At 39.1% G+C, this 22,651-nt stretch overlaps 1 protein-coding gene across 7 annotated transcripts in view; it reads left to right on the forward strand.

Annotated features, from left to right (window-relative positions):
- LOC124551113 (zinc finger protein 70-like) overlaps window positions 1–22,651 on the forward strand; it is a 147,433-nt gene that overhangs the window by 24,729 nt on the left and 100,053 nt on the right. For all 7 annotated transcript variants that reach the window (XM_047126053.1, XM_047126052.1, XM_047126059.1 and 4 more), the window contains 2 exons: window positions 12,629–12,697; window positions 18,444–18,512. In XM_047126053.1, the coding sequence (XP_046982009.1) occupies window positions 12,629–12,697; window positions 18,444–18,512 (138 nt within the window). The remainder of the gene's footprint in view (window positions 1–12,628; window positions 12,698–18,443; window positions 18,513–22,651) is intronic.

A 22,651-nucleotide genomic window follows, 5' to 3' on the forward strand; every position in this document is an offset into this window, starting at 1 on the left:
CTCAACTCCAATTGAAAACAGCTTTCTTCCCTTGGAAACTGACCCTACCTGAGACAATAGCCACAGGAAAAGCACACTGGTGTGCAGAGGAATGATATACATTACTTTTCATGTATAAAAAAAGTACCTGCACATTAAGCCTTTCTAATATTGACACTTTACATCCTGACCATGTTGGATATTGGCAGAAAAATTACTGTCTTGTACAGCTCAAATATGGGAAAATTAGTTACCAGCTTTGAAGTTTGTATTAGGGATTGACAGAGCTTCCATTTGGAGTTACACCTCCAGCTGTGCTGGTTTTTGAAAGGAGGCTTTACTGACAGTTAAAAGTTTTTGAACTTGAAAATTGAACAATCAAAAAGTCAAGTAGCAACAACAGCAGTGACAGCACTGTACCTCAGGCAGTTGAGGGACATTGCCACGACCAGAGATGCCTTAGCACACCACAGAGGAAAGACCACTGCTGAGGGTTAGTGGAATTTACTGAGAACATTCTGTGCATTAGCTGACAGTTAGAGACCCAAATTAACCTGTCAGGAAGTCTGCATTTATCAGCCACTTACGACTGTGAAAGCTGATCATAATGAAACCTAAGAGAAATGTGATATGATGTTACCTCAGTTAAGACAGCACAGATACGGCAGCATCTAACATTTGTGAGAGAAGCTATTCAAAAACAGACGTATGGCTATGGCTTTGAAAGGGCATTCGAAATCTGTACGTATTGCTGAATATGAAGAGTGCAGAGACTCAAACATGGAGGAAGTGTTACCTGCAGATTCTAGTATGATAAAAAAAATATTATTTTTCCTTCGTTAAATATATTTCAATTCTATCAATTTAAATCGGTATTTCATACTAGAATGTCGTGTTTCCAGTCTGGCACAGCTTTGCCACAGGAGACACGAAAGCGGTCGAAGGCGTCCGTCTTCTGGTCGGCTCCTGATCGTTGTCAGAAGGAAGCTAGGTTTTGATTACGCAAAGACTTCTATTATTTGGAAAAGAACAACCCGGATTTCTTTACGTAATTAGTATGAATTTTATAATTACCTAAGGGACCTTTCACAATGAACAGTAAAAAAAAATGCATTTGCAAATGAAATAATTAATAAATGGGGCAGCTATGAATTGTATAGAAGACAAGGAGCGGCCTTCTGTCTACGACCAGGATGCCGCAGTATTCTCTGCTGCAGTAAAGGCTGTTTGACATTTATAAAAATAATATGGCATGGAGGATAAAAAAGTATAAAGGAAAAGAACAGAATAAGAAGTCTGGTAAACACTAAATATATTCAAACAATTCTCACTAGCAAAATTAGGGCTTATTTATAAACAATACAACTTACATAATTACTTTTCTAACAGTATGGTGCGATCAGATTTCAGCCTGTCCTGTGCTGTCTCCTTGGTTCACTTTTTTTTTTTTTTTTTTCCACAAATTATAGTCACTACTTTTCTCCTTTCGTTGAAGACAATTCTTGCACTATTCAACACCTCCGATAACAATAACTTGCTGATTTACAGTTTCGAACATAAATTACTTTAATTTTATTAATTAATAATGTTGTCTGCACGCTGGCAAGACCGCTCATTTTTTTAACTTAAAGTCGACCTCCTTTACGTTTTCACATAACAAGCAGAAGCACATTAAAATCTGAAGATCTACAAAAGTTTTCTACCGTCATCTTTTATTTAGATCGAAGCAGAACGACAGTTCAGCTTCTGTTAAAATGTTTCTTTGACTGCGCAATCGATGTATCAGCGTCCGCGCTAGATGCGCATCTTTACAGTTATGTAAATTATACAAAACAAATGTCTTTCAAAGGGTACTCAAAGCTTTCGTAGGACGGAAATACCAATAATATTACAAGATGAAACTAAGAAAGAGGTAACATTTAGAAAATATGTGATCAAAAATAAAAGTTGTGACATGTTGAACCCAAAATAAAAAGAAACTGACAAGTTGATTTGTGGAATGGTTTCCCTTCAAGACCATCTATTCTGAGGTTTCAGTGCTTACTACAATTTGTTTCTGGAACAATTTATTTCTACATTCTCAGTTCCATGACAGAAATAATCGATAACTAAATTCGATCATTTATACTTGACTCAGGATTCGTGACTAGTGGTCAGAATGTTTTAGACAAAAGCAATCATCCAGAAGTAAATAATTATAAAGAAATTCTCACACAGTGGCATCAAAGCCCTGATAACCATTTCTGTTGCTACGTTGTTGTTGTTGTGGTCTTCAGTCCTGAGACTGGTTTGATGGTGATTTCCCTAAATCACTCCAGGCAAATGCCGGGATGGTTCCTCTGAAAGGGCACGGCCGACTTCCTTCCCCATCCTTCCATAATCCGATGAGACCGATGACCACGCTGTCTGGTCTCCTTCCCCAAACCAAACAACCAACCAACTGGTTTGATGCAGCTCTCCGTGCTACTCTATCTTGTGCAAGCTTCATCATCTCCCAGTACTTACTGCAACCTACATCTTTCTGAATCTGCTTAATGTATTCATCTCTTGGTCTCCCTATATGATTTTTACCCTCCACGCTGCCCTCCAACGCTAAATTTGTGATCCCTTGATGCCTCAGAACATGCCCTACCAACCGGTCCCTTCTTCTTGTCAAGTTGTGCCACAAACTCCTCTTCTCCCCTACTCTATTCAATCCCTCCTCATTAGTTACGTGATCTACCCATGTAATCTTCAGCATTCTTCTGTAGCACCACATATCGAAAGCTTCTATTCTCTTCCTGTCAAACTATTTATTGCCCATGTTTCACTTCCATACATGGCTACACTCCATGCAAATACTTTCAGATACGACTTCCTGACACTTAAATCTATACTCGATGTTAACAAATTTCTCTTCTTCAGAAACGATTTCATTGCCAGTCTACATTTTATATCCTCTCTACTTCGACCATCATCAGTTATTTTACTCCCTAAATAGCAAAACTCCTTTACTACTTTAAGTGTCTCATTTCCTAATCTAATTCCCTCAGCATCACCCGACTTAATTTGACTACATTCCATTATCCTCTTTTTGCTTTTGTTGATGTTCATCTTATATCCTCCTTTCAAGACACTGTCCATTCCGTTCAACTGCTCTTCCAAGTCCTTTGCTGTCTCTTACAGAATTACAATGTCATTGGCGAACCTCAAAGTTTTTACTTCTTCTCCATGAATTTTAATACCTACTCCGAATTTTTCTTTTGTTTCCTTTACTGCTTGCTCAATATACAAATTGAATAACATCGGGGAGAGGCTACAACCCTGTCTCACTCCTTTCCCAACCACTGCTTGCCTTTCATGCCCCTCGACTCTTATAACTGCCATTTGGTTTCTGTACAAATTGTAAATAGCCTTTCGCTCCCTGTATTTTACCCCTGCCACCTTCAGAATTTGAAAGAGAGTATTGCAGTTAACGTTGTCAAAAACTTTCTCTAAGTCTACAAATGCTAGAAACGTAGGTTTGCCTTTTCTTAATCCTACTTCTAAGATAAGTCGTAAGGTTAGTATTGCCTCACGTGTTCCAACATTTCTACGGAATCCAAACTGATCTTCCCCGAGGTCCGCTTCTACCAGTTTTTCCATTCGTCTGTAAAGAATTCGCGTTAGCACTTTGCAGCTGTGACTTATTAAACTGATAGTTCGGTAATTTTCACATCTGTCAACACCTGCTTTCTTTGGGATTGGAATTATTATGTTCTTCTTGAAGTCTGTGGGTATTTCACCTGTCTCATACATGTTGCTCACCAGATGGTAGAGTTTTGTCATGACTGGCTCTCCCAAGGCCGTCAGTAGTTCTAATGGAATGTTGTCTGCTCCTTGGGCCTTGTTTTGACTCAGGTCTTTCAGTGCTCTGTCAAACTCTTCACGCAGTATCCTCCTATCTCCCATTTCATCTTCATCTACATCCTGTTCCATTTCCATAATATTGTCCTCAAGTACATCGCCCTTGTATAAACCTGAGACCTATTATGATAATATGTTGGCAAACATATTTTCAAATGCAATGTCTTCACAATGACATGTACACGAATTTGATAGTCTTTGATTGTATGATATCGTTCAAAACAATCTGGCAAATGTAATGCAACTCTGCACTTTTTGCATTCCCACGTTGTTTCATTGCGTCGTTTATGCTTTCTGCACACTACACAAGCTCTCGCAGGAATTACTTTTGATGGTGTTGGATCAATATGTTTGGGAAAATGTGCCCAATGTTGCGCATGCAGACTTTGTGGTATATCACCGGATGCTAATCGTCCCTTCCGATTATATTCCGGTTGAGGTGTATTTTTCAACAATGATTCTGCAATGTGAATCCTATATTCTGCTTGCTCTGTCATTTGCTACAATGTATTGTACAAAATGTACGTGTTAAATAAAGCAACATCAAATAGGTAAAAGAATATCTTGCGATATCCTTTCATACATTTCCTCATCACAGGGAAGCATGCGAGCATCTGATCTTGGCAATCAATTCCAATCATGCCTCTATTTTATTCGACTACACATTTCGGTTTCCATGATGCATTGTGTAGAGGTGTGTCTGTGGCAATCATTTCTGCTGTTGAATGTTTTGTGGAAAGCAGAGCATTTATCTTTCCATTTTAGTGCCAATATTCCATTACAACTCCTCATTGTATATTGTCCCTTCTTTAATTTTGCCTTCAGGTAGTCTGTGGGCATATTTTTTTCTGTTTGAGCGCACTGTTCCAATCACATTAGTTTTATTGGTGAGGAGAGTTTTGAAAAATTTTGGTGAAGAAAACGAGTTATCTAAATATAGAGTATGCTCTTTGTGTAATACCGACTGTGATAGTTCTAGAACTATACTTTCAGTGGCACTACCACTAGCATCACGTTTGTCACTACCCGTGTATATCTTAAAATCATAGCAGTATCCTGAACAATTTATAAATTTCAATACCAAAGCTTGCTCGTTTTGATGGGTCAAATTGTTTGTAGGATAAGCACCCCTTAAATTTCATTAACGATTCATCATTGGCAATATTCTCTTGCATTGTGTACAATTCCTTAAATTTTTGATTGAACGTATCTGTGACTGGTTTTAGTTTGTACAGCTTATGTGTGTTGTTGGCTAAACTGTTATTTGCCAGATGCTGAAATCTACTTATGTGCAAAAATCTCCTGAATGGCATCATCATCTTAAATATTGTCATTTCTGTAACAGCCCTCATAGACCAATTCATCTGAATCGACGGTTTCCTTACTTCAGCCATGATTATACATAGCGTAATGTATATTTTTATTTCATTACAGCCTATAGGGGACCACTTTTGGTCTATTTTTCGTCTCTTCTGTTCATTGTTGAGTACATCTTGTGCATATCTATTCGTCTCAGTTATGATGTTTTCCCAAAATGTACTATTAAATATTACGTAGAAAATGTGTAATTCTCTTATGCTTGTACTCACGTGCTGTAAAGGTCCAGATTGTGGGTTCATTGTCTTCCTTTTGCCACATCTACGATTCTGATTGTTGCTGGTAGGTTTGCTTTCCTTCGTCAGTATCATCTTCAATCACCAGCTGCTTACTCCATTTTCGTACAGGAGGTAAAACGTCACTACCACTGTCACTGCCACTATCAAAAGATCCTGCAAAATCATTGTTGGCTATGCCACCACATGTCTCCCTTTCCTCGTGAACTCGTTTGCTACACGTCGAGAACATTGTGAAAGTATTTTTGTAGTGTCGCCAGGTCCGAATGCGACGAAGAACACTTTGTGTAGGCCGCGTGTACTCGATCAGCTCCGCAACATGTCAGAGACGTTCTGTTTACATTTGGCATGGCTGACTGACGACCTCTCTCACACGACATGCGCTTGTTCAGTGCAGTAAACGTACCATGTCTCTGATAAGTCTAGGTGATGTTTGGCCAGGTCGGCACGCTATGTCTCTCACACGACACTGTAAGCTAAGGGGTTAATCACTTGTCTTTCAGTAAGATCCAGTGTCAAAGAGGCAGAGTGCAGAATGGCACATGACATCATTGCTGTGGTAGGAGGAGGCTCGCACAATTGAGTCCCATCTAAAGTCCTTGCTCATTGCTTTTTTATGCAAAGAGAATGGTGCACCATGTTTTTGTCCTCTCTGGACAGATCATCAGTGCTCAGTTTTACAAGGAAGTGGTCCAGAAACTGAATCACTGGGTCACCTAAGTGTGGAAGGAAACTGCACCACTGCAACACACCATCTCGCACCGCCTTTGTTCTCATGGCCTACTCGACCCAGACCGGTGTGAAAATGGTGCTGCAGCAGCCCTACAGTCCTGACACAGCCACGGTAGACTTTTTCATGTTTTAGACTGAAGAGGGACCCCAAAGAAACGCATCTCCAGTAAGTCGACAATGCACAACCTACATTCATGGGTTCCCTAGTGAGCTTCCCAACTGAGGAATTCTAGAAAGCTTATGACTCATGGCAACTGCACTGGTAAAAATTCATTGGTGCAAAAGGGAAATGCTTTGAAGAACTTTAAATTTTTCAACATATCCAATCAATAAATTAAAAAAAAAGTGATGCATTACTTTCCGGACAAACCCTGTATTGTTTTCCAGAAATGATAATTATCTTAATATCGCCTCCTGCTGTAGGGTCAGTAAAACGACCTCAGTTTTGTCTGTGATGTGTGTAGTCCTTGGAAAATAATTTGCTTACTGAAGTTTGTCATGGCAATAATAAACAAAAGGTATTATTGATTAGGACATTCTCAACTTTTATATTTGTCACAAGTATTAGTAGGCTTTGAAAATAGTACAATTTTTCTGTAAAATACTGTTGCTTGTGGTCTTGAGTTACTCTGTGAGAACAGGTATGAAAAGTTATTTCCACTGATGCTGCCGATTTTGGCATTGTAATGGAGGTCTTTTCATTACTGTATTGCTATGCAATTGAGAAAGCAGTTGTGTGATGCGTTCTTTAGAGAGAGGTGGAGAATAGTTTGCAGCATAGCCAGTGTGTTCTCTATCTCTGTCCCACACATCACACTCCAGCCGTTTCCTACCATGGAAACTAACAGCCCCGGGGTTGGTACCACATCATACCACTGTTTTTGCTTCTAACTCTCCTAGCGAACTGTATATGCTCCGTTGTCACCTCTTAATGTAGTATTTGTCATGTTTGTGTCGTGCCATGCATAATGAACATTACAGTAGCAAAGTAAGTTCACTGTATCTAAACTAACACGAAAATTAGTGCTAAATGTTCTATGTTCCCAGTAACCACATGCTACATGCAGACTCGGTAATATGATATATGATTCTGTTGGGTACAGCGTGATGTGGTACTCTGTCCCTTGCCACTGTGCATTGGCCCTCCGCCCACCTCATTGTGTGCACATCAGTGTAGCACCACTCAGGTGTGGAAGTTCCCCCAGGAATCAAAAGGCAGAATGTGGAACAAGTCAGTTTAATGTACCGATACCAGATATTGGCTTCGTCCTGTTGCGTAACAGTGATGTGGCATGCAATGTCATGCAGGCAGAAAAGGAGCAGAACATTGACAATGTTTCTTTTCAGATTGAGATTTTCATGCTGCAGTGGAGTGTGCGCTGGTATAAAACTTCCGGGCAGAGACTTGAACTTGGGACCTTTGCCTTTTGCGGGCAAGTGCTCTACCAACTGAGCTACCCAAGCACGACTCTTGCCCCGTCCTCACAGCTGTACTTCTACCAGTACCTCGTCTCCTACCTTCCAAACTTTACAGAAGTTCTCGTGCAAACCTAGCAGAACAAGGACTCCTGAAAGAAAGGATATTGCGGAGACATGGCTTAGGCACAGCCTAGGAAATGTTTCCAGAATGAGATTTTCACTCTGCAGTGGAGTGTGTGCTGGTATGAAACTTCCTGGAAGATTAAAACTGTGTGCCGGACCGAGACTCGAACTCGGGACCTTTGCCTTTCGCGGGCAAGTGCTCAACCAACTGAGCTACCCAAGCATGACTCACGCCCCATCCTCACAGCCTTACTTCTACCATTACCGTGTCTTCTACCTTCCAAACTTTACAGAAACTCTCCTGTGAACCTCATTCTGGAAACATCCCCCAGGCTGTGGCTAAGCCATGTCTCCGCAATATCCTTTCTTTCAGAAGTGCTAGTTCTGCTAGGTTCGCAGGAGAACTTTTGTAAAGTCTGGAAGGTGGGAGACGAGTTACTGGTAGAAGTAAGGCTGTGAGGACGGAGTGTGAGTCGTGCTTGGTAGCTCAGTTGGTAGAGCACTTGCCTGCGAAAGGGAAAGGTCCCGAGTTCGAGTCTTGGTCCGGCACACAGTTTTAATCTGACAGGAAGTTTCAATGTTTCTTTTGTTTCTACATAGTGGAAGGTGTTTTCTGGTAACGGACTGACCTGTAGTGCAGCCCAAGGTCAAGGTTAGGTTTGAAGTTGACAATTTGGCTGTGAGTTGGTGAAGCCAACTAACAAGAATACAAAATCTTAGGTGTGGTGACATACTGATCTATGGAATAGCCTGAGGTGTAAGGTAAAAGTTGTGTGTTGGCAAAGGGGTATCAAACTCTCAAGTTATTCATAATATCTCCCTTCAGAATGCTAGCTTGGATGAGGATGGAGCACACCTTGGATGTAATTTTAGAAGACTAGAAGCAGCTGGCAAGCTGATGCTAGTAGATATGTTCAGAGGAGTGTAAAAGAAAGAAGTCTGGGACTGATTTCAGATCGTGCACGAGCATTGCTCTTGACCAGTGATACTAAATGTGTGCTTTCTGGAGCCTTGGGGCTCCACAAGCCATCTGTAAGGGCTCTGCTGAAATCATATCAACTTAAAGAACAAAGCACATCAAGTCTTGTCACACACTGAAAAAATACTGCTCTTTGTCTGTCTCTTTCTGTTTCTACACTTGCTGTGAACATTCCACTATGCTCTCTCCATCTATCTGTCATCTGTGAAAACCTCGAACCGCCCGAAAGGATTTTGTCACTTTGCCATGTATGCTCACCACTCAGGGTTATATAAACCCATGCCGCGCAGCACAAAATACAGTTCCTACTCAATTTTGCGGTTTGGCATGACAAATCTGCACTCTGCTTTCAGGCTGCAGGATATTCGAATTGTGTTTGTTATTGAACTCAGTTGTAAAATTACAGATCTTGTGGTCATATTATTCTACATTTGCCTTATTATAAAATTGAACCGTTATTATTAGAAGACAGAATTGATTATTGGCTTAATGGTACTGCAACCAAATCTCACATCAAAAGTTCAAAGATGGTTCACCCAGAAGATGTAGCATTAATGTCAAAGATTTCCAATGAAATCTATGAGATTCAATAAGGTAAATTAACAACTACAGGCTCCATGATTTGAAGCAGCAAGGTATCTAATGACTCACTGAAGGTGAAAAAAAGAAATTATGACGATTCTTACCTCAATCTTGGATTTGTAATTCTAATGCCTCACCTCTCTTCATGTTATGTAGGTGCCTGTAAGTAGTTTCATGGTACCTGCTAAGATGTACTGAGATTTAGAAACTATACATCCCGATTGCAAAGACAATGAAGAATTTTTTATATGTAATAAAGAACAGTTATTAAGAAGTTAAAGAACTATGAAGTATGTGATCGAAACTGTGAATGAAAAGGCCACAGAAGTATTGTATTTAGTGAGCTATCACATAGCACAAGTGGGCAAAGCACACGCTGTCACTGAGAATTTACTAAAACCATGTGTCGCAGACATAACACCTGCATATCTTTCCACAGTGCCACTTTCAAATGATATTGTCTCATGTCAAATTCATGATCTTGCAGGTATAGTTGGTTGCCTTTGGCACAACAAATTCGTCTTGCAAATGGATGATTCCACCGATGTTGCTGGACTCGCCATCTTGCTGACATAGTACGATATCCATATAAACATTCACTCAAAGACAGGCTGCTTATGTGCACTTCGCTGACAATTAGTGCTGTCAGAAAAGAAATTTTTAATGCAATTAACAATTTTTTTAAAATAAACTACTCAGATGAAATCATTGTATCAATATACAGTCATTGGTAAAACAGCTGGAGTGGTATAACTAACAGAAAGGGAAGTCCCAAACCGTAGTTCCAGGTACTATACCCTGCATAGACGAGCACTCATGGTAAAGAAGGTGTACCTAAAACTGGTTCTTGATGAAACAGTAAAAATAATCAGTTACATTAAATCATGCCCTTGTCAGTGATGCCCATTATCAGTATTGTGTGAAGATTGTGGGGGCAGACATAAAACATAAGTGCTCCATCTGAGGTTAGATGATCTACTCGGGCTAAAGCTTCAACAAGATTAATCGAACTAATAGCTGAATTTTGAGCTTTTATGACAGAATATTTTTTTAAAATCTTTTTTAATTGAAAGACCATTTGAGTGATGTGAACTGGTTGTCGAGTCTAGGATTTTTTTCAATATCTATTTGGAAAAAATAATTAATTAAATCTATCTTTAAAAGTACAAAAGCATCAGTTTTCAATGCTAGTAACAAAATAATCAACTTGTTTTTGTTGGCAATAAAGAACTAGAAAACTTGCTCCAATGTCTCCATGATATGTGTGCATATTTTGAGATGCGGTGTATTTTCCATAACAGCAGACAACTAAGCTGAAAATGAATTTACAGCTTCAGAAGCCTTTTGTACCAAATTTGCAGTAGCCAGAAAATATGTCAAACAAAACCTATGAATGCTTTTTAGAAATTACATCACATTTAAGCATGGAATCATTGTTCAAAACAATGATGATTTTTGGTGCAGGATTCAGGATGAATATCCATATCTTGCCACAGAGGCTCTGACTGTTCTTCTGCCATTCCCAACAACGTACTTGTGTGAAATGGGATTCTCAGCTTATGCAGCTTCACCACAATAGACTGAGCCTGATGTGTCTTCAATTCTCTTTTACCAAGCCTGACCTTAAACATTTGGTCAAAAATAAAAAGCTTCGTAACTTCCATCAGATGTTAACCATTTCATCAGTTTACAGTGGAATGACTACAGTTGTATTTTCTTTAGTATATTATTGTGTACTGTTTTGTAGATTGTTGAAGTCAGTAATGTATGACATATCTATGTGTGTATAATTTTCACCGAATGTTTGTAACTGGATAATGAACATAAAATGTGGTTATGCTTATCTTAGGGCTCTGCAAAATATTGAGTATCTCAAAAGGGTTCAGTCACCAAAAATATTCAGGAGCCGCATCTGTAGGCTCGAAGATTGTCTCAGTGTGATGTTACTGAATGGGAGGCAGACAGTCTAGTTGTGGTTCTTTGTGAATACCAGACTCATCAGTTTTTGTAGAACCATGCGGTATCTGTGTAATCTGTCCCTTCCTGCAGAATGCATGTCGTCAAAGTGTAGACACCCCAGCAGAATCTCGCAAACAGGTTGCGAAGTAAATCTGCTACTGGACGCTTCTGATATCACAGGAGTTGTGGGTATATTTTTTGGTAAAATGAATTAAATACACCAAAATGAATGGCAGAGTCAATGAGGATGAAATCGGTGATTGTGCAGTGACATTACTATATCCGTGACGGTTTGACAATACCATGGGTGTTTTTGTAAATGTCACCCAAGATAAGCCGGCCGGGGTGGCCGAGCGGTTCTAGGCGCTACAGTCGGGAACCGCGCGACTGCTGCGGACGCAGGTTCGAATCCTGCCTCGGGCATGGATGTGTATGATGTCCTTATGTTAGTTAGGTTTAAGTAGTTCTAAGTTCTAGGGGACTGATGACCTCAGAAGTTAAGTCCCATAGTGCTCAGAGCCATTTTTCACCCAAGATAAAAGTGCAATTTGTCTCACTTTCTAAATGAGTGATTTATTGTTTCTGGATTGGGCCAATTGTCAGGTGGCAGTGAGAATGCTTCATAAAAATGTCACATTTTTGTCCCCTTTCTCGTGTTCAGCTATACTGTTGTTGTTGTTGTTGTTGTTGTTGTTGTTCACTTTGATGTATTTTGGAATCACTTTTTCTGCTAGATATTTTTTGTTAAATGCAATAGTTAGTTGGGGAGAAATAAATCATTCATTCAAAAAGTGTGGCTAGCTGCAGTTTTTTTCTTCAGTGATATTTATGAAAACAGCTGTAGTGTTGCCAAACCGTCATGGATAAAATAATGAAAATTTCACCTCACCAAATAAAGGGAACTATGCACAATTTAAAAAGCACAATTTTCAGTTGTATCTAACAAAAATAGTCATACTATAAAAGAGATTTCAAAGTGAACACGAAGAAAAAGCTGCACAGCAAATAAAGAATAAAAAAAGTGAAATTTGTACGAGAAATCATCACTCTCATTTGCTGATGGGCCCAGGCCTGAAACTAGTTTTGGTGAAATAAATCATTCACTCAGAAAGTGTGGTAGGTTGCAGTTGTATCTTCAGTGATATGGACACAAATTGATGCCATCAAAAACTGTATAGAAATGCCACTGAACCTGCCGTCGGTTGTCGCATTAAGTGGGAAATTTGGGCTTAAGTCTCGATCTGGCACAGATATTTTTATGGTCATGACATAATCATTTATATTCAATAGACTGGTTTCATCTGTGCTTCTTGTGCTCTGCATTTTACCTGTGCTTAACTCTTTTCGTTTCATTCAGGTGGAGGCTGAACCAGTTGCATCTCCAGAGCAGGAGTTCGAGTATGTATCTGTTAAGGAAGAAGCTCCGGTAAGTACTATAATTCATCTCTCTCTCCATCTAAATATAGTCCCTGTAAGCCACTATGCATGTCATGCTTGATCATGCAAAATGTCACAACAGTTCTTTTGCAAAGTATGCATTTGATTTCCTGCCTTGTCCTCATCCTTGTCCTGTAAAACAGATTTTTCAAAATTCCTGGTTATTTTTATTGACCAGAACTTGAATTGGGGGTCACATACTGCAGGTCTTCTTAAACACTTGAGTTTAGCGACATGTAATTGCTGATATGGTGATGTAACGATTAGAAAAATAGCTTTCATACTTCCATTACTTGATGTCAAATGGAATAATTTTGTGGTGCGATTCCACACATAGACACAAAGTATGCATTGCACAGATATGCTGTAAAGATAAAATCTTGTGTCCATCCATGAATTTCAAGTGGGGAACTGTTTAGAAAATACCCACAATAAGTTTACTCTCTTACACAGTTAGTTGTGAAGAATGAGGCACATTTTAAAAATAATAGTAGCATTCATAAATATATCATCAGGAACAGAAGTATTAACTTCATGATGAAGCTTATATGGTTAACCAACTGTTATCTGCTGCTTCACTTGCATATTGGTAGTTTTGTTTTGATGAGTGATGGTGAATAAATAAGCCAGTAATTGTATGAGATGTCTGTGTAGATAATGGTGTAGAGACATATGTATAAAATGTATGTGGTGCCAGTATGTAGGTACATAATGAATGTCTTTGTATCATTTTTCTGTATGTCAGATCTGATAGTACATATTATATTTTCTAATTATATTTAAAAATGGCTCAATATGCATGCAGAATTAGAGATTTTAGGGGTTTCTCTGGCTCACCTAGTACTGCATGTAAGAATTTGCCACCAGAGCAACACATACCAGCTGTTTCTCCCTTCCATTTGAGTGTTATGGTGCCCACATTTTTGATCCATTCCCTGTAATGACTAATATATGATTAACATAGTCCGTTAACATATCATAATCAAATGCAGCCTCACCAAAAGTTCCACATGTAAAACTACTCTCTGTTTCTTGTACAGTATTTAAGTGATGCTGTCATTGGGAGTCTTCAAGCGTCTTGGAAACTGTAAAGAATGTGTGGTGCTCAGCAGCTAAATTCCGATGGGCTTGTGACTGTTGTAATGTCTCTGTAGCTCTCAAGGCCACCTGATGTTCTGCGTCCTAGTTCTGGCAGACATGTGATTGTTCTGACATTGTGGGATTCAAGTACATAACTTTTGCAGCTTGAGCTCTCTTAGAACAATGCGCTAAACTAGACATGTTTGCAAGGCTTAAAGTAACAGGGTAAATATGGTTCTCAGGCTTACAGTTTGATTTTATTGTATCTCACCAAACTCACCAGATATGCCAGGTGTTGTAGGAACTCAGTATCATAAACCATGCACACAATAACATTGGATTTGAACTGTCACAGAGTAATCTATAAACACAAAGAGTTGCTGACCATCCTGCCAGCGTTATGTGCATGCCACTCACATATACTACGTTTAACTATGTTAATAATACTCAAGAGGATATAACTTTCTAAAGTAGCCTTTGGTCTTCCTCTGGGTTCAAGCTATCTCCATAACAAATACCATCAGAATTAGTTCAGCAATTCAGTCATAAAAATGTAATTGAGTGAGTTGCTTTCACAATTAATAATACTAGTGTTAGTATTGAAGTATGGATTAAATATGTCAAGAACTGAATAAGCATTGTATTGATTATGGTGAATAATATTACATAGAATACATCAACCAGTGTAAGCTTTTTACAAATATGATAAAATTCGAAAGTGAAAGACTAAGTAACTTTTTCAAAGAGTAAATATTTTTCCTTAATTTGTATGATATTCTGCTAGTCAATAAAAAACTTGTACTACACACTTTTTAAAGTAGCCTATCTTCTTCATCAGTGTTCAAGCTATCTCACACCAAATTTCACAGATATTAGTTCAGTGGTTTAGTTGTGAAAACATAACAGACAGTCACTTTTGCGTTTAAAATGTTAATAAGGAAGATGGATTGTAAAATGAAATGTGTGTATAGCTTTATTGGCTGGGAGACCCTGGTTGGGAAGTTCAGGAGTGTTGTATAAGTCTGTTTATTTGACACCACTATGGTGACTTGCACATTGGTGATAATAAAATGATAAGGAAATGCACACATCAAGACGTGAGCAAAAAGATGGATGGAAAAAAATGATCCGAGTGGGAATTGAGCTCTCGAACCCATGGTTGTGAACCAGCAGTGCTAACCGCCTAACCATGAGATCTTCGTGGAAATTTTAATGCAGCAATAAAAATGAGAGACCCAAGATGCTCAGTGGCCAAAATGCAACGGGGTTTGTGACTGATATTGGTATGGAAGTATGGATTAAACATGTATATGTATATGAAGAATCATTTTATTTTTTGTAGAACATACCAAACAATAAAAGCATTTTCGTAAATGTGATACATTTCAAAAGTCAAAGAATAAATAGCTTTTTTCAAATAGTAATTATTATTCCATATTTTGTGTTATATTCTTCAAATCAATAAATATGTTGTACTACACACTTTCTAAAGTAGCTTATGTTCTTCCTCAGCCTTCAAGCTATCTCCATGCCAAATTTTATCAATATTGGTTCAGCAGTTTAGTCATGAAAGCATAACAGACTGATATACTTTTACATTTATAATTTTAGTATGGATTATTATGACTGTACTATCATATATGTGATCATACAATAGGTGCAATATACTGCATCTTCTCAGGTCTGAAGACGTTCATCGTTGACTGAAATTAATAACTTGATTGATAAATATTTGTGCTCTGTGACTGGATTTATAGAATACATAAAAATAGCCTTCACAACTGACAACTTAACCTTAGTCTTGCACAGAAAAGAGCAAAGCATGCAGGCATGAAAATATTTGACCACCTACATAGTGCAAAAACATGCTGACACATAATGAAAGTTTTAAAAACAAAACTTAATTCATTTCTGCTTGACAGTTTCTAATGCTGCACTGATGAGTTTCTGGATAGATATTATCTGTGTGTTTGGGTTGGATATATCAAGTTTTTTTGTAGATTGAGATTCAAAAATATTTACTTAAATGACAGGCATGTTGCTGTATTTTTACATAGAAACTCTATTTCAGTTGTTCTCGGAGTCTTTTCTGGCAACATGCTTCAATAAAATCTTCTCAGTTTACTAGTCGTGTCACTTCAAATAAAATACTCAAACTTTCAATAGTGGATCAGGCATTGTCATCAGGAGTTAAAATTACTGACTGCCATTCCTGGCACAGCATTTTTCTTTTATACTGGATGAGTCAAAAAGAACTTTACAATTTGGAACTATGTTGTAGAAATTTTTTCAGGTAACTTACAAATTCGGTAGATTTGTCATTTTATAGCAAACAACTCCAAGTTTGATCCGTGGAGGGTATCAGTGTCCCTTTCCACCACCAGGAGCAGCAGCAGTATAGTGCACAGTTAAAATGGCTATTTTTGCTGGTGCAGAGCATGCTTGCTGTGTGTTTCAGTTTTATGAAATGAACTCTGTAACAACTGTTTGGTCTAGAGAATCTCCGAGCAGGCCCTACAATTTACTCTTGGCACAAGAACTTTGTTCGAGGTGTCCTTGAAAATGGCTTACCAGGCTGATGGATTGGATGTGAAGGGCTAATTGCATGGCCACGTCACTCTCCAAACTTGGCACCACTGGATTTCTTTCTCCAGGATTTCATTAAAGACCATGTGTATGTTTCTCCTCAATGAAACTACTTAGCTCGCTGAGAAAAATTGAATCTAAATTGCTACTGTGCAAGTTACACCCAATTTGCTGCAACAGTTGTGGGAAGAAATTGATTACCAGTGGGATGTCTGCCATATCACAAATGGTAGTCACATCAAACCAAAATGATACTTGACACTTTTATGTGAAACTTGACATTGTTTGCTGCAAAATGACATGTCTACTGATTCTATAAGTTATCTCAATAAATTTGTATATCATTTGAAAGTTGTGAAGTCCATTTTGACCCACCCTGTGTAGATGCAGTGGCAGTGTTTCGAACCTTCCAGACAGGACCGGCATGACGCACGTGCGGAAGGTGAGTCAGATAGCTCCCAGCTGCTCCACCCACAACGGAACCAAGTGATGTCAGACGGTGTGAGGGGCTGGTATCGTGTTTGAAACTGCCACTGCCGCATCCCTACAAGCATCGAGCATCCGTCTTTGCTTTTGCTCAGTGTCCAAAACCTGGCCCCATGCCCTCCTAAGTGTGTATTTCTGGTCCCCCATCTTTTCAAGTTGTATTTTGTGCCTGTTTTCTAGGCAATGTTCGGGCACAGATGACTTCACAAGATATGAATGCTCTGTACAGTGTTCGCAAAAGTGCGGATAGTTTGATTTATGTAAATGTTGTTACAAACACAGGTGACACCATAAATGCCGGGAACTCGAAGATCTGTGTTGTCTTTAATGGGGCTTAACACGCCTCTTACCTTTGTGGTGGGGCAGAGCACTGATCTCGGCCTGTATCTCTTCGGCAGCTGTGGCTAAACATTGCCTAAAAAATGGGCATAAAATACAATTTGAAAAGACGAGAGAGTTGGCTCGAACACCATCATATTGGGATTCTGCTTTAAAAGACATAGCCAATATTAGAATAAACAGCAACAGTTTTAAAAGAGAGCGAGGGTACACACTTAGTAAAGTATGGGGTCAGGGTTTGGACAGTAAGCAAAAGCAAAGATGGAGGCTTGATTCTTGTAGGGGTGTGGGAGTGGCAGTTCCAAATGCAGCATCGGCCTCTTGTGCCATCTGACGTGACTCGGTCCCTCAGCAGGACGGAGCTGCTGGAAGATGCCCAACTTGCCTTCTGTGCATTTGCCACTCTGGCTCTATCTGGAAGGTTCCAGATGCTGCCATTGCCTCTATATAAGCAGAACGTAATACCAGACCCAATAGTCAGTGATTTGAAATCCTCATGACCATAGTGGAGACAGCTATCAAAATGTCTAGTATTCTATTGAAAGTAATACAGCTTGAAAACTGAGAAGGTTGTATTGATGTATGTTGTTTGTAAAAATACTCTCAGATTGCACATAATCTGTGCACATACTCTGCAAACCACTGTGAAATGCACAACATAGGGTAATTGTAGCTAGTTGTCACAAATATAACCCACATGATGTTGAAATAATCTATATCAGTGTATTGTCACTGTAAACAGTGTCATAAAAGGCACTTTTCTTTGATTTGTGTTACCTGTTCTACCCAATAAGTTAACAGATGAAACTTAAAAATGATTGCATGTTTTTCATTCTCTGTCTATTAGGTCTAGGTAATTCATGCTTTTGGCTGAGTATCACAAGACACAAAAATATATGCACATTCAAAGTCCACAGAAAAACTGCAATGATCAACACCACAATCTCTGCAACTTCATGTCACCCAAACATTCATAAACAGCAGAGTCTGCAGTGTGAATGATTCTTTTCATCCCCTTTTGATCAGTTTATTTAATTTGAGGGCCTTCAGTTCATTTTGTTTCTATCCCTAGTGACTGGGTGAGTGATGGGTCTTGCAATAAGGGGGAAATTTGGGCTCGAATCTCATTCTGGCACAGGTTTTAAATTGTGATGGTGTAATCATGTATATTCTGTAGACTGGTTGCATCTGTGCTGCTTGTTCTCTGTGATGCACATGTACATGACTCATTTCCTTCCCTTCAGGTGGGGGCTGACCTACATGGTGTTCCGGAGCGAGAGATTGAGTACATATCTGTTAAAGAAGAAACTTCGGTAAGTACTAAAATTCATGTGTCTTTACATCCAAATATAATCTCTGAAATCCCCTGTGCACAACACGATGAAAGGTGTTTGATATGACTGATAACCACTCCTTTACACCTACACCTACATTTCCATCTGCAACCGCACTCTGCAAACCGCTGTGAAGTGCTTGGTGGAGAGAATGCCCTATTGTTGCAGTTATTAGGGCTACCTTGATTCCATTCAAATGTGAAGCACACTAAGAATGATACCTTAGATGCCTCTGTGCACACTGTAATTACTTAAAATTCATCTTGGGAATCTGTGCAACTGCAATACAAAGAGGGTTGTAGTATATTCCTAGATTCATCTCTTAAAGTTGATGCTTGAAACATATATCTGTTCAAAAAATCCTGGAACTTTGTCCACAAAATTTTTCTACACTTACATTTTACTTTTGTGCATGGTTTCATTCAAAATACTCTCCTCCACAATTGATACACCACTTCCAATGGTGAAAACTGTCTTGGTACGCTTCTTTCTGGATCGCACAAAGTGCTGTCCATTAATTTTCCTTTATCTGGTCTGTCATTGCAAATCTTCTCTGTCATCACAAATCTTTGTCCTTTCAATAGGGTTTTCAACTTTGGAAATAAAAAAAAATGTCTACAGAGGTCAGGTCTGGAGAGTAAGAGCATGAGGCAGCTCAGTGATTTCATTTTTTGTGCAATAGTCATGTACCAACAGGGACAAATGTGCAGCTGCATTATCATGATGCAAGAGCCATGAATTGTCTCGCCATTCGCTTCTCACAGGTGTCACAATGTGTCCTGAAAGTACCATTGATTAACAGTTTCTCCCTGTGGCATGAATTCATGATGAACTGATCCTTCAAAGTCAAAGAAAACTATCAGCAAGGCTTTGACATTTGCATTGACGTGATAAGCACATTTTGTTCTTGGAGAACCTTTTCCAACCCATTGCGAAGAGTGAACCTTGGTCTCAACATCATAACCGTAGACCCATGTCTCGTCACCAGTTATAGTGCTGTTGAGGAACATCTCATTCTTATTTGTGCACTTGAAAAGCTCTACACTGATTGCGAGGCAAAGCTCTTTCTGCTCTTGACTCATGAGCCGCGGGATGAACTTGGTAGCAAGACAATGCATTCCGAGATGCTGTGTCAGTATTTCATGACATGATCCAACTGAAATGTTACATTCTTCTGCACTACAACCTCTCAGACAGTCAGTCTTCAATTGTCATGCACAGTTTTGTTGACGTTCCTGATGTAAGCATCGTCAACAGACATCAAAGGGTGTCCTGATTGAGGGTCATCTTTACCTCCGTCTGGCCATTTTTAAACCCTGTGAGGCATTTGTATCACCTAGTATGGCTTAAGCACTCATCACCATAGGTTTACTGCATCATTTGGTGTGACTCTGTAACATTTTTCGTGAGTTTCATGCAAAATTTAACACAGGCGCATAGCTCCTCTAACACTACCATCTCGAAATATGCAAACTATGTGACACCATGTTCTACTCAATACAGCACTGAACAATAATTAATGGACATACAACAGTGAAACTGCCGGCAGATACGCATTAAACACTGGCGTGTGCAGGGATGCGAACTGCATTTCACTCCAAGACACCATTGGCAAGAAATTAGGAATGTTCCAGAATTTTTTGAACAGACCTCATAGTATGCAGAGTTTCATGTGATAGTTTGCATCCATCTTCAGATATCTTCCAGTTCAGTTTCTTCAGCATTTCTGTGATTCTCTCCCAGGGTCAAACAAACCTGTGACCATTCGTGCTGACTTTCTTTGTGTATACTCAATATCCTCTGTTAGTCTTGTTTGGTACAATTCCCAATTCTTGAACATCATTTTAGGGTTAGCGTGAGATGCACGAGTTTTTAGTGAGCAGTCCTCTTTGAAGGCTGACTGCATTTCCTCAGTATCGTACCAATGAACCGATATCTGCTATGTGATTTATGTCTGAGACTATGTGGTCATTCCATTTCATATTCCTACAAGTTGTTACACCCAGGTACTTGTATGAGCTGATCAATTCCAGTTGTGACTCATTGATACTGTAGTTACAGGTTATTGTGTGTATCCATTCTGTGAAGTGCAAAATTATACATTTCTTAACATGCAGGGGAAATGACCACTTTCTGCACCACTTTGAAATCTTTGCAAGATGAGACTAAATATTTGTGCAGTCTTTTTTCGGATTATAAATAACTGTTGTCTGCAACTAGTTTGTGGTTACTATTAATATTGTCTGCAAATAAGTAATATACAACATGAATGGCAAGTGTCCTAACATGTGTGGAGTTATTTCTACATCTGTCAATGACTCTCCATCTGAGGTAGTGTGCTATGTTCTCCCAGAAAGAAATCCTCAATGCAGTCAGTGGTTTTTATGATGTTACGTGAAAAAAGCATGAGTTGGGGTGCTATTTGTATCACAAATCACACACGAGAAAAGTGATTGGCCTTGATATACATCCCATTCTCATTCCTTTTTCAGAAGTTTCTAATGTGCCATATTACAGGGTAGTGTGGAGCTGACTGACACAGTTTGACCATGAATATTGTGAATGCACATTAGCTTGTATTGGGAGGCAGAGAGACAAAGGGTAAAGGAGAGAATACCATTTCATATTCCTGTAGCAAAGGCATGTTGGAGTGTACAGCATCTTATTATCTGTATATTGCAAAACTAAATTGCAACAAAAGTGCAACACATGTTAGGTGACACTGTCAGATACAATCTCAGAATTCCATACTGCTTTGGTCGGAGCAGTTAGAAAACAGCAGTAATGTGTGCAATGTGAAGCACAGAGTTCTGAGACCAGTGTGCACACACAAAAACTTGCAGAGTGTTGGGGAAGCTTTTGTATTTAGTCCTTGATGCTTTAGTGCCAGCAGTCTCGCATTTTAGGGGAGAGTTGAAGAAGTTTATGCCAGATGTGTGAGGAGCTCAGATTTGATTCTTACAGATTGCTTAGAAACTTAACCCCAGAGTCAAAGAAGCACTAGCTAATTTCTGCACTATCATGATCAATTTGGTAAGCGAAAAACCTGGTTTTATGAATAATTTCTTCATGTCCAATGAAGCCCATTTCCTCCATCTGGGCTTCATCAACAAACAGAGCACACAGTACCTTCTGAGCTGCATTGAGCGATCTAGTGCAATGGTTTAGACATGGCAAGATAGCAGTTCAAATTCCTTTCGAGCCACTCGTGTTTAGATTTGTAGTTTCCCAAAAGTGAGTGGGATAATTCCTTTCTCTTATATTTATAGAGCTACACAAAAAGCTGTTGCTCTGTCCCAAAGTGACGCTTGGTGTGGATTTGGTGTTTTTGGGTTTGTAGACCTGTATTTCTTTTGAGGAGGAAGATGGCTAAACAATGACTGTTAATTTACAGTATTATGTCACTGCCATAGAAAACTTTATTCGATCTTGCTTACAACAGCTAGGCATTGACCGGAAGATTCTTTGTTTGTGGGAAGAAGATGCAGTACACTGCACCACTCAAAACAGTAGGTTTGTTGTTGGCGGAATGTTTGGAAGTTTATCTCTCATTTTGGAGGTACCACTTGCCCTTCTTGGTCAGCTGATATTACTATCCAAGATCTTTTCTTGTGGGGATTCTTGAAAGAATGCATGTTCCGGAGCTGTATAGTGAACATTGAAGAAGTAGAACAAGCCACTGCTGATGAAGTTGCAACTATTGATGGCAACCTACAGAGACACATGTACTATAGCTTCAGGATGTACTTACAACAGTGCTTTTTTTAAATGGAGGCCACCTTTCAGACACACTTTCAAGAAACAAGCAGGTAAAATTTGGATAATAAGTGGCATATTTCAGAGTATTTACAGATTGTTTCACTTTATCTTTCCTGTTTCCATTTCAAAATTTATGAACATCTGAAATGTGTCAGACAGCTCGGCAGCACCCTGTATAATGGAGCTACAGGAATTATGTTTGAGACTACCTGCTTATGTCAGCCTTTTATCCAGTATGATGAAGCAAACAGCAGCAATAAATAAAATATACAAAAGTACTGTTGATTGATTCTTAGTTATTGATATATTACTTAACTTAGGAAAACAATAATTCACTTAATTCTTTGCAGGGGAGCACA

The sequence above is a fragment of the Schistocerca americana genome, chromosome 9, assembly GCF_021461395.2.
Source record: "Schistocerca americana isolate TAMUIC-IGC-003095 chromosome 9, iqSchAmer2.1, whole genome shotgun sequence".
NCBI lineage: Eukaryota > Metazoa > Arthropoda > Insecta > Orthoptera > Acrididae > Schistocerca > Schistocerca americana.